We start from the raw sequence: 12,135 nt of genomic DNA on the forward strand, positions 1-12,135 counted from the left end.
GTCGATACGATTTCTACTTCACTTTGTCTGTTCTTCGTATACATACACCTCTTCCGATTTATCTCGTGAAATAAATATTCTTGCATTCGATTTGATGTATGAATCATGCTCATTGGTTTGAAAATGTAACGCGTCAACAGTTCAGTTAATTGACAAGTACTTATGTCATATATAGGGTAATCAAACTTATTTAGTAATCAAAGTTTATTGATTAATTACAATTTTAACTAAAGACTTATCCATGTAAGATCTATATTTTCAGAGCTCTATGTTTCTAAATTTCTATACAGATGCTTATATTATCAAGGTAGTACTGTTCCTGTTTGTTGGATCCCAAAGATCCTTATATTCCCTGGTTCCCTACATATACAGTAGGGAATATATACCTACATGTACAGTAGGTATACATATACACCATACATATATAGATTTGCATGTGCATCAATCCACATATCTCCGCATACCAGATTCTTAGATTGCCAGATCCCTACATCACTATCTTCTTATATCTACATGTCTCTGCACCTTTACATCTCCAGGTTCCTTCATCTCCAGGTACATCTCCTGATTACTATATCACCAGATCATGATGTCCTCAGATCCCTATATTCGGTGGTCTTCATATCTTCAGATTCTCACATCAACACCTATCTGCATCCTCAACTTCCTACCTTTCCAAGTCCTTGCATCTCAAAATCTTTGTACCACAAGATTCCTATATCTCCAGCTTCCTGCACCCTCAACTTCCTACATCCTCCGTCCTTCACATCTCAAAATCTCTATGTCTTCCTCTATCATCCCTGCACCCTCAAATCTCTACCCACGTCTACATCCCAAAATCTCCCCATCTCCCCAAAGTATCCCCAGCCCCCTACACCTCCGACTTAATTAAAAAAGCGCTAGACGTTGGATTAAAACTCCCTAGAACAGCAGGAAAACGCGAGGATCGTGAAAGGGGGACGCGCAAAGTGATTGGCAACAAAATGAACGAAACCCGCGGTGAAACCGGTGCCGTGCCATCGGCGATCCACGCCCCGCTGACTGGACTGTTTTTTATTGCCACCGCGCCCGAAAGATCGACCCGAGCCAGAGGACGATTCTCCGTCTTCCTAGCAGAGGACACGTGGAACGAGCGACGGGAAAAAGGAAGCGGTCGTTGAGAAAAAGCGGGGCAACACGGGGCCGAGGGAGGATCGGGAAAAATCGAGAGTCCAGTACGCCCGCAGCTGTAAGCAGGGACAAAGTGGGTGGAGACACTGGCTACGAGCAAACGACAGAGTCAGCGTAGCGGATTTTTGTAAACGTATGGGGGTATACTTTTATCTGGTTGTCCTCGATTTCGTACGATTTTTAAAATACGGACTCGCGGTGAATACGCGAGCAACCGGATTACGATGAAATCGGTGACTTTGAATCGTGACCGGCGTTCGCAAATTTTTACCCCTTATGATATTTGAAAATGTACCTGCGTTCTTAATGTACATAAGAAAATATTTTTGCTGTATTATTACTTATTTTTTGGTGTGTCATTTATTATCTAATGTATAATACGATGTGTAATACATTCAGTGTTGGTTTTCTGTTTATGCACATAAGTGGTGATCAATTATGAAAGACAGCAGAGTGTACATTCAATTTGCCGTACATTTATTATTTATAATAACAAATGTATGAGTGTCTTAAGTACTCAATTTAGAAGTGTCCAAAAGTCTCAATTTAGAATTCTTTATGAAAATATAAGTGTAAAATGTCAATAGAGTTTCATTTGAAAATTCGATACGTCACAGTCAATATATAATTAATATATCTTGCTTTTTTATGGATGCACAAAGTGACTAATTAAATTATCAGATCCACCCGCATACAGTGTTGTGATGTGTACAACTCATAATTTGCAAACATCAATTCTTCACGAAAGAAATAACAGTTAGACATAATTGAGTATTCATGCAAGTGGTTCTAATAATTTGGTCAGCCACTATTATCAAATTATTATGTCAAGTAAAATAGAATCAGTTGAGGGTACTTTAGCTATAATATCATTTGTAATAGTAAACGCTAATAATTGTAACAATTTCAACAATCACAATCACATTAAAAATTGTAATAATGGCAAGAGCTTTTCAACATCAAGATACTCGTCAAAGAAATACCAGACCATCAGAACCCGCTAGAATCGACGGAACACTTTTAAACAAAACACTTGGTAATGAAGTATTCAAGAACGGGAACAAGTGAAGAGAAATCGTGTATTCATTTCACACCAACTTGCGAGTACCGCTAGCAAGAAAACAGCGAATCAGATCGATTCGACTTCGGGGATTTGTTCGTCGATCAGATCGCGGTATCGAGTGGGCGTACCGCACGAGGGTCAACCAGTCGAGATCTTGGTTTTGCCGTTTAACGAGGATCGGCCCTTCTGTAAATGAGACTCGATGACCTGGCAGAAAATCGAGGAACGAGTCCGCCTTGGTTCTTGCATAGAGGAATGATATCGTAAGAAAACGAGCCGGGCTATCTCGCTATGCGAACGAAAGTGCAGTCGCAGCACTCGTTCTTTTCAACGGGGTGTCGTCGATGACTTTCTTTACGTTGCGCAAGGATACCGATTGTTGCGTGGAAATCAAATCTTTTTATATTTTCTGCGTGGGAATCGTTGACTGTTTAGCGGTGGAACGGTGGAATGTTAATAATTTCGGACGTAGGAAGTTTGGAATATTGGGAAATGTGGGACACTGAAAAATTTGGTACATAGAGAATTTTGGGACGCAGAATAATTTGGGACGTGGAGAAATTTGGGACATTAAAACTTTAGTACATGTGGATAACACACATGTGCATACATATACACATATACACATATACACATACACACATGTACACATATACACATATGCATATACACATATACACATACACACATGTACACATATACACATATGCATATACACATATACACATACACACATGTACACATATACACATATGCATATACACATATACACATACATACATGTACACATATACACATATGCACATATACACATATGCACATATACACATATACACATATGCACATATACACATATGCACATATACACATATACACATATGCACATATACACATGTAGATATCATATACTACATATAGCACCATATAGAAATATATATGATGGTACCATACAATATTACTGTAAATTATCAGTTATTAATACAATTATTATAATACAACTTCTTTAGACCACCTGAACCTATAATTTAGATTTAGCTAATTTCGTATAGATACCATCTTCGCCTAAATCTCAAGTGTAAAACAGTAATTATCAGAGATTCAAAGTAAAACAAAGAAGCTCTCCAACTATCAAGCAGCTCCAAAAATTCCAATAATTCAAACGATAGAATCGATAGTTCTAGCTAGAAACAGTCAAAGGGCACCGCTACCTCCAAGCTTAGTGAAGCACGATCGTAAAGATTGAAAAAGCAATCGGTAAGAGACGGGCTACTGGTATTCCTCTATCCGATCCCGTATTTCGAGAATCGTTTCGTAACCGAAGTCCGATGGTCTTTGCTCGGCAATGCCGCCGCGACGTACGCCGTCTGCATATCAAGGCGTCCCCGGTAGCGCCGTGCCTTCTCTCTCCTCGCGGCACGTACGTCGTTCATTGTCAGTCTGTTACCTTTTTGTACTTATTTAATACCGTCCTCTGCCGTTTTCCACGTACAGTGAATGCGTAAATGCTCAGGGTGGACGTGGATCGCGCGAAATCCAAGGGAGAAATCGCGCGCGACTCGTCGCTTTTAATTGCATCCTCGTTCGCCGTGCCTTTTCTTCCAGGAAAATCATCGCAATCCGTATCTTGATACGTAGATGACCGATGATCGACTCCCTGTCCGAACATTTTACGGAATGTACAATTGAAGCGCTTAAGGATTTATCGGAACGACGTTTCAAGGAATTCTTGTGTGATCTTTTATAGACAGTTTCACGAGGGACACTAAATCATTTAAGATTAATTATGAAGAATAATTTATTCAAATCAACTTGCAGCTTCAAAGTATACTTTCCAAGTATATATTGGTCCATTGGTCCACCTCAAAGTACATCAATTTGTCCATTTAATCTTGCGTGATCTCTTATAGACAGTTTCACAAGGAACGTGGAACACCAAATTGTTTATGATTAGTTATGAAGAATAATTTATTAAAATAGGCTTGCAAGCTTCAAAGTATACTTTCCAAGTATATCAATTGATCCATTGGTTCATATCAAAGAATCAATTTGTCCATTTAATTTTGAGAAGCTGTTACCATCAAACAGTTACTATCTGTTACTATCATCATGCTGCTGAAAATGAGCAACCTGTCGAGGAAGATTCGTGACCATACAACGAACTCCAATATCCCTAGTATAACTCCAGTATCCCATAATCGCAAAACTGATCGGTAGGCTTCGAGTTGAATTAGCGTGCAGAAAATAATACATAAATTATCGAGTGAACGCTACACAACAATGATTACGATTACACAGCAGTGGTCGTCAGGCACGCCGACTCGGTTAAGAGCCAAATAAGGGTGTCGAGAACTCGCATTGCCGGCTCTTTTATTATTCATATGCGAGAGAGTAAGGCGCGTGTAATGCTCGCCATGTAAGCGCACGAGACATTTCATTTCGACGCGTGCACGCGCGACCGAGGGACCTACCCCTCTGCCAGGGGGTGGTTTCTCAACACGCGTGCGTTGCTTTAGTCGCAAATTGTACCTCTAATTCCCTCTGCATTCGAGATATGGTTAAATTACGATCTTTAACGGCAGAATTACCGGGGAGGTCAAAACGACTTGCTTTGGCTCTCACATTTTAAACTATGGAACTTGGGTTCTTCTTATCGAAATACATAGACTTTGTAAAGATAGGTACACGATACGTGTTTCACCTATTTAATCAATTTTCTACTTTATTTGAGATTTAAATTTATAGTGACGGTTCTGGTGTTATAGATCTAAATGCATATACATAATTAGGACTTCTTACATCCAACCTACATCTGTCAATTAAAGGCTTCTTCCTAAGCCTTACCTAGTTACACCAATGTCTAATATATCTATACGTATGATATCTATTAAAACATATGATATCTGTAAAAAGTATGATTAAACATTTACAGTTTATCAAATGAAGGTTACAGTCGAAGGAAGAATTGCTCATTGTCTCTAATTCAATAGAATGTACTTACTTGCATAACCTTAGCAATTTAAGATTTATACAATTGAAATCTCCTGAATGTGACACAAAATCGATTTACCTAATTTAACCTTGCAGTCTCAATTCGAATGCTAAACTAACTGAATCGCACCTATTAGTCGTAATCGGTTTTTCATTATTTTAAATATACCTTACATAAATATTTCATATTTAACCCATTAAACTTTTCTGTTTAATGCAGCATTCATTAAACTTTTCTGGGCTGCGACATTGGAAAGACGTCTCTTTAATTATTCAAGTTTGGAAGTATCGAAATATTATTTACAAATTGCCCATTATTTGATAACGAATTTGCAATGCTCGATATTGGTGATCTTGTCAGATAAAAAGGGGAAGTGAATTTTGTTTTGTACCAGATCTCTAGTCTCGAAAATACCTTACTGCCTGTCTCGCTAAGATGGGTGTGACCACAGTCCGCGATCGTATCGTACAGGTTTGTTTAAATAATCGGACGTTTCGGGAACGTGGCGCGTATCTCCGTGTCGGCATCTGGCCAGCCAATATGTATGATAATTTTGACATGCCTACACCTCATAATGGATCCTGAGTATGTACACTCGGGTGCAATGTAGGCTTCCTTTGGTTAGGGACTAGTGTGGGGAAGAGCCCTTCACTTTCCTTAAATTTTAACTCGAAATTTTCAAGTCTCTGTATTTAAAAATTTTTAGATCTTCAAATTCTAAATCTTCAAGAGCTCAAATTTCCAAATTTTTAACTTTCTACTTTTTTAAATTATTAAATGTACTTTTTAAGTTTCTGAGTCTCACACAATTTATACAGAAAGGTGATTTTTCTAAGCTACAATTACTTTAAAAATATTGCAGCAATTAGCGAAGGGAATTATAAAAACAGTTTACTGTAAAGAAGTTGACTTAATTTTGAGAGCTCCTTAGATATTTTTTAAAACACATATCTGCGCGCTCTCTCTAAAAATGGCACCACTAGCATCATCTAATGGTGAACAGTGGTAATATTCAAACAGAAAATAGAATTTTTCCTGAAAATCTGCGACTTTTACATTTTTTCCAGATGAATCAACTATTTGTTAATTTCCATGAAACTAAATGCATGCAATAATAATTCTTCAAAACAGTTAAAAATAAAAATGAGAAATATTTCATTTTATGGCCACCAAAATGTTCAGCCATCTAACGGTACAGAAAGGAAACTAATTTAAGTTAGAATAAGAGTACAACGCTAAAAGACAGGAAAGTTATGTATATCGATAAAAACGAAAGGACGCTTCAACGGCAATAAATTTGCAAGGCGCTCCATGTCGAAGGTAGAAGCAGTGCTTTCAGGTAGTAACAACGGAAAGCTGTCAGAGTGATTTTGGGATTTTATTAAACGTGGTTATAATAACAATAATATAGTTTGTGATGTGTTTATGAGATCACTGAAAACAGTTGTGATTGCAAACAGTATTATTATTAAGAGCAAGGAAAGAAACTTGTTAATATTAACATGTCTTCCCTCCAAAAGTCGATTTTAAAATCAAAATTACCACCATCAGGTGTGAACTTTGGAGTCAGCTCTGGGTTGGTTTTTTGTGCATTATTCTTGGATGTTGAATGAAACTTTGCAACATTTAAGCTATTTATAAGTGTGATTTAACAATGACTATATTTTTAATATATGTTTAACACTAAATATTTTAGTAGGGTTACTAAGTCTAAAGGGTTTCAACGTAAGAGAGATTATGATCCAGTGCAGTGGATGCCATATTTTGATCAGTCTGAGGATGTAGAAATAGGAAATAATACATTTCATATTTATACTAAAGGTTCTGAAGAACCGACATTAGTATTACTACATGGAGGTGGATATAGTGCGTTGACATGGGCAGAATTCACTGTAGGTATTGGTTTTTTAATGTAGCAAATGTATTGCAACTGACATATTTTGTATGTTTTAGAAATCTATCATGACTATGATAATCTGTAAAGTTATGGCAATTGATCTTAGAGGACATGGAGATACACATACAACAAACGAGGAAGACCTATCTGGAGATACTCTAGCAGAGTACGTGAAGCTTTCATGGCTTAACAAAACCATATGTATATTATATTATTATATTCTAATGTTACTGTTTGATCTAGGGATGTTGCAGCAGTTGTACAAGCAACATTAGGCAACAGTCCTGTAATTCTAGTAGGACATAGTATGGGTGGTGCAGTAGCTGTTAGGGCTGCACCTTTAATCTCAAACTTATCTGGATTAGGTGTTATTGATGTTGTTGAAGGAACTGCAATGGATGCTTTAGCATCTATGCAAAGCTTCCTCAGATCTCGGCCATCTAGTTTTAGTTCTATTTCACAGGCAATAGAATGGTGGTTAGTACCCTTATTCCCTGTACAATATAAGGATACTGCTTCTTCTTTATCATTTTCATCTAGTTTTTATTGATTAACAAGCTTTGCTATTCTAAGCACATTTTTCAGAAGGAAGGCATATTTTTGGCTGATCCTGTACAAACTAAAATGCTCTTTATGTTCTTAGTATCTTACATATTTGTGTTATATTATCAAAACAAGATTACAGAAGAATTTCTAATTATCCACATTTTAGTGTACGAAGTGGCCAAATCCGTAATGTACAATCAGCTAAGGTGTCAGTTCCTGGACAAATCAAAAAGTTAGTATACTAATGCAGTGCATGAATTTCATACATTATTTTTATATCATTTTCATATGCTATAATTTTACTGTAGCATCGAAACAAACAAATTAGCGACTCACGATATCGATTCTCTGTCACAATCAACGTGTCAGTGTAATTCTGAAACTTCGATTCCGCGAGAGGATATTATCCAAGAAGAAGAACCTGTCAATATGCCACCGCCACCTCCACCTAGCACTGCCACTACTACCAGAAAATATGTTTGGAGAATAGATTTATCCAAAACTGAGCAGCATTGGTTTGGGTGGTTTAAGGGTTTGTCAACAGCGTTCTTGAATGTACCCGTTCCGAAGGTACTATTACTAGCCGGAGTCGATAGATTAGATCGAGAACTTACCGTTGGTCAGATGCAAGGTAATAATAATGTCATATACATACATTAAAATTAGTGATAAATATTTATGAGCTGCATCAAAGTTATATTTTTGTATTAGGTAAATTTCAGATGCAAGTATTACCAGCATGTGGACACGCGGTGCACGAGGATGTTCCAGATAAAGTAGCAGAGGCAATTGCTACTTTTATGGTTAGACATAAATTTGCCGAGCCAGCATCGGACTTTCCACGGTAAATTTAAATTACAAAAATTTTGATATATATATTTTAACATATATTAACTTGTATCTCTGGATATATTACAGAACTTTTCCTGCATGTTAGGTTGATATGGAAGGATATTATAAGCAATTTTATTAACAATATAATTATGAAAAATTTAATGAATTAGTTAAAATGAGCATTTTATTTATTTAAAAAAGATATATTCGCAAAATATATATAGGAATACATATGTAAATAAAAACATTATTTCGACAAGAAAAATAAACTTGTTCTTACATACATCGGTTTTTTTTATCATCTCCATGCACACACATTGTTATGTTTGTGTAATTGTATATTTATAATGACATATTGCTATGTGTACAAAAATATTAATAAAAAGTGTAATAAAAAAGATTCTATTAAAAAATTCTTATGTTTGTTATACTATTCTAGTTATTCCGCTTCCAATTTTATAATACTTCAATACGTTTATACAAAAAAATTGTAGATATAAATATATACAAATTCACGATAATGCACAAACATATACCAAATTATAATACAGACATAACCATGTCCATATTAAAATTAGCGAAGTTTATGAACATATGTTTACAGTTGAAAATAATGTTCCTTCCGTAATACCGTGATATCGATAAATGCATCTTTCGATTTAAGACACTGAATTAAAACATTTGATTTTATGTTTGAAATTCTATGCTTGAGCATGTGCAGATTGCACCGTTAATTGTCAAATCCGAAATCTGTTAAATTTTTTATAACAACACATGGAGATCCCGCTCGACCAGCTTTCAAAGGGGCAACCTTAAAATATATTACCTCATAATTTATTTATAAAATTTATTTCTGAACAGTTGAAGACACTCATTCTTACCGGTTCCCATTCATTCAGATGAGGATCGTATGCTTCGACTAGCGTAAGGTATTGCTGGCCATCGTAGCCACCTACTGCCATAAGTCTATCACCGAGCACACAGACACCAACAACATCCCGTGGGGCACTCATCGGGGCAACCATTGTCCACGTATCTGTTTTAGGGTCGTACCTTAAAATTTTTAAGCATGAAACATATTAATTCAGTATCGTGACTTACATATTTTTGAACATGTATACCTTTCAACACAATCGAATCTGCTGGCGTTGGGATTAGTAGAAGGTGCATCATGACCACCTAATGCATAAAGGCATCCATTTACTACACCTACACCTACTCCACCTCGTCGTTTTGACATGGGTGCACATGGAGTCCATTTATTAGTATGTGGATCATAACACTCCACTGTATTTAAACATGAACTTATATCCCTTCCACCTACAGCATATAATCTAGAAATACGCGCACATGATACACATAACTATACAACTGAGCATTGATCAGCCTATTTGAAAACTTACTTATCATTTAATACAGCAACACCAACTGTAGATCTTTGTATTGACATAGGAGAAACTGAACTCCATTGACGCGTTGCCGGATCCCATCTTTCTACCGTATCAAGAAAACTCCAACCATCATGACCTCCAACAGCATACAAAGGTCCACCTAACACAGCTACACCTAATCCATGACGATGCACATTCATGGGAGATAATGTACTCCAATTAAAAGTTGTGAAATCAAAACATTCTACAGTATTCAATGTCTTTAATCCATCTCTTCCACCAGCAACTATTAATTTTTTGTCAACAATAGCAGCACCAAACTGAAGTCTTCTACCACTCATAGTGGCTATTGGTTTCCAAATATTATCTCTAAGAGAGAATGCATCTATAGAAGTAGCACCTAACAAAACAGTATCAAATAATTAAATATCCATTTTGTCATTCATTTTCAATTGAATTACCCTTATTGGCATCCATTCCTCCAACAGCTAACATATGACCCACGGTAGCTTTTCTGGGTTTTGTACGTCCTGACTGTAGCAATGGCCTACGTTCAGGTAGAAGGTGATATTTTAATGCTTCCATAACTAACTCCTGTGCCATTCTTTGATCTTTGAACATTTCATTGCTTTCGATATTATCCGCTATAAACTGTATGAATTCAATAAACTCTATTCGAATCAGTTGAAACTTTCATAAATATAGAAAAGTATATGACTCACCGCAGGAGATAATAGAGGTAATTTTACTAGACTTAATAGCCTGCTTGCATCTTTTCGTCTATTTTCTGGATCATACTCCAGCCAAGTCATAAGTGCCTATAGTTAATAGTAACAGTAATAGTTCTTCTATCACTTCAAGCCTTGAGTTTAATCAGACATAATTATTGAACTTGAGAATGAAATTATCTAGACAATTTTTTGTTCAATCTTTCAACATTAAAATAATGTAACTTCTTACATGAAAAATAGTTTCTTCTGAAGGTACATTAAGATCTTCAGATTCTAACAGTTTGGCAACTTCGCTAGCAGACAGTAGTAAAAATTCTTGATTTTTTGTAACTTCCATAAAATGCTTTGTTGTATATGCGTGAGCATGATCTAATAAATCTGTACAACCCTGTGTATCCGCAAACATTCTTATCCCTAAACAATTGCTCGGATGGAGTTGTTTCCTAAGAAATTGGCAACAAGCTTTAACGACTGGATTCAACTGCAGCAACCGTGCTGTTGCTAAAAGAGTTTCTACGCTGTCCTCCCTCAACTCTATACAACCTGATGCAGAAAAATTTTATGAATTCCTATTTTCACAATGTCTATCACAACATATCTTTGTTTCCAGTTATACCTGTATAACAATAACAGACTAAAGCCCACAATGCATCCCCATCTATCTCTTTTAATTCAACTTCATTTTGTGCAGATTCCCTTAAAGAACTAGTAAACATGGCAGCAAAATATTCTGAACCTGCGCTAAGTACTAGACGATGTGCTGGAAAACGTCTGTTTCCTGATCAAGTGATAAAATATTAAATATATATTTTACAACAATCAAATAGCTATAAATTTCACCTTATATTAATGTAAATTAAGATGATGTATCATCAAGCCATATATATAACTACAAGACAAAGGAACTTATTCATAACTCTACTTACCAGCAATTAATATAACATCTGTCAATTGTTGCTTATGAAGATACTTCTCCATAACTCTAAGACTATTCTCTGCATGCTTTAACACGCGAAAATTTTCATCCTGAGATGTAGATATGCTAGAAACCATTCTTAAAATATTATGTTCACTGCCAGACGCTTCTTTGTTCGAGAACAAAAATTCTTGCTCGCCTTTGTTCATTCCTGTTCCGGTATGGCTTACTTTCGACATTTTCGCGCGATCAAAAATTTTGACAGTTACACACGCAATAATGCTATGTTTGATTTCTCCAATGCACTTTACTACGTGAAAGTACTTTATTTTCACACGGCCAACAGTCTGTGGTGCACTGAAGCTTAACGGCGATGGAGTGTTGATGCCGTGCTTCACCTTGACAGTTCGAGATGTAAAACTGGATGTAAACAGTGAATCGCGCTTAGGTACGGTCAGTGACCATCTCTTTTCATTTCTTGGGTCAGTGCACTCTGCTAACTGCATTCACTCATCAATCGAATATAAACAGAAGAACTAATGTTATGTTCAATATTAAAGTAAATGGCATACTGATGTTTAAAATTACAACAAACAGT

At 36.2% G+C, this 12,135-nt stretch overlaps 2 protein-coding genes across 6 annotated transcripts; one reads left to right on the forward strand and one right to left on the reverse strand.

Annotated features, from left to right (window-relative positions):
* The first annotated feature begins 6,491 nt into the window (after nucleotides 1-6,491).
* On the forward strand, nucleotides 6,492-9,797 carry LOC100878794 (protein phosphatase methylesterase 1). Of its 4 annotated transcripts, none has more exons than XM_076535676.1 (8): nucleotides 6,492-6,798; nucleotides 6,919-7,114; nucleotides 7,176-7,285; nucleotides 7,363-7,596; nucleotides 7,832-7,897; nucleotides 7,974-8,296; nucleotides 8,377-8,509; nucleotides 9,361-9,797. In XM_076535676.1, exons 1-8 carry the CDS (start codon nucleotides 6,725-6,727, stop codon nucleotides 9,362-9,364), a joined length of 1,140 nt encoding a protein of 379 aa, XP_076391791.1. In that variant the 5' UTR covers nucleotides 6,492-6,724; the 3' UTR covers nucleotides 9,365-9,797. The 4 variants fall into 4 exon arrangements, with proteins under 4 accessions (XP_076391791.1, XP_012147922.2, XP_003706368.2 ...); XM_012292532.2 differs by having other exon boundaries at nucleotides 9,399-9,797; XM_003706320.3 differs by lacking the exon at nucleotides 9,361-9,797 and adding an exon at nucleotides 8,584-8,782 and having other exon boundaries at nucleotides 6,922-7,114.
* LOC100874672 (kelch-like protein 5) lies at nucleotides 8,666-12,043 on the reverse strand. 2 transcript variants are annotated; one of them, XM_003706365.3, is made up of 9 exons: nucleotides 11,548-12,043; nucleotides 11,238-11,399; nucleotides 10,851-11,164; nucleotides 10,613-10,708; nucleotides 10,352-10,541; nucleotides 9,903-10,290; nucleotides 9,621-9,833; nucleotides 9,381-9,552; nucleotides 8,666-9,310 (listed from the first exon to the last, which is right to left on the reverse strand). In XM_003706365.3, the coding sequence occupies exons 1-9, from the start codon at nucleotides 12,041-12,043 to the stop codon at nucleotides 9,230-9,232; spliced, it is 2,112 nt and encodes a 703-aa protein (XP_003706413.2). In that variant the 3' UTR covers nucleotides 8,666-9,229. The 2 variants fall into 2 exon arrangements, with proteins under 2 accessions (XP_003706413.2, XP_076391790.1); XM_076535675.1 differs by lacking the exons at nucleotides 8,666-9,310; nucleotides 9,381-9,552 and having other exon boundaries at nucleotides 9,682-9,819.
* Nucleotides 12,044-12,135: the final 92 nt, after the last annotated feature.

This window comes from Megachile rotundata, chromosome 9, assembly GCF_050947335.1.
Source record: "Megachile rotundata isolate GNS110a chromosome 9, iyMegRotu1, whole genome shotgun sequence".
Classification (NCBI taxonomy): Eukaryota; Metazoa; Arthropoda; class Insecta; order Hymenoptera; family Megachilidae; genus Megachile; species Megachile rotundata.

Excerpts from the sequence above, each read along its gene's own strand:
- LOC100874672 (XM_003706365.3), bottom strand. The coding sequence starts at position 12,043 with ATGCAGTTAGCAGAGTGCACTGACCCAAGAAATGAAAAGAGATGGTCA. Across the intron at positions 9,834-9,902 it reads GTTGCTGTATTAAATGATAA|ATTATATGCTGTAGGTGGAA; the intron begins GTAAGTTTTCAA and ends GCGTATTTCTAG. Across the intron at positions 9,553-9,620 it reads AGATTCGATTGTGTTGAAAG|GTACGACCCTAAAACAGATA; the intron begins GTATACATGTTC and ends AAAAATTTTAAG.
- LOC100878794 (XM_012292530.2), top strand. The coding sequence starts at position 6,725 with ATGTCTTCCCTCCAAAAGTCGATTTTAAAATCAAAATTACCACCATCA. Across the intron at positions 7,115-7,175 it reads TGACATGGGCAGAATTCACT|AAATCTATCATGACTATGAT; the intron begins GTAGGTATTGGT and ends TGTATGTTTTAG. Across the intron at positions 7,286-7,362 it reads TCTGGAGATACTCTAGCAGA|GGATGTTGCAGCAGTTGTAC; the intron begins GTACGTGAAGCT and ends TGTTTGATCTAG.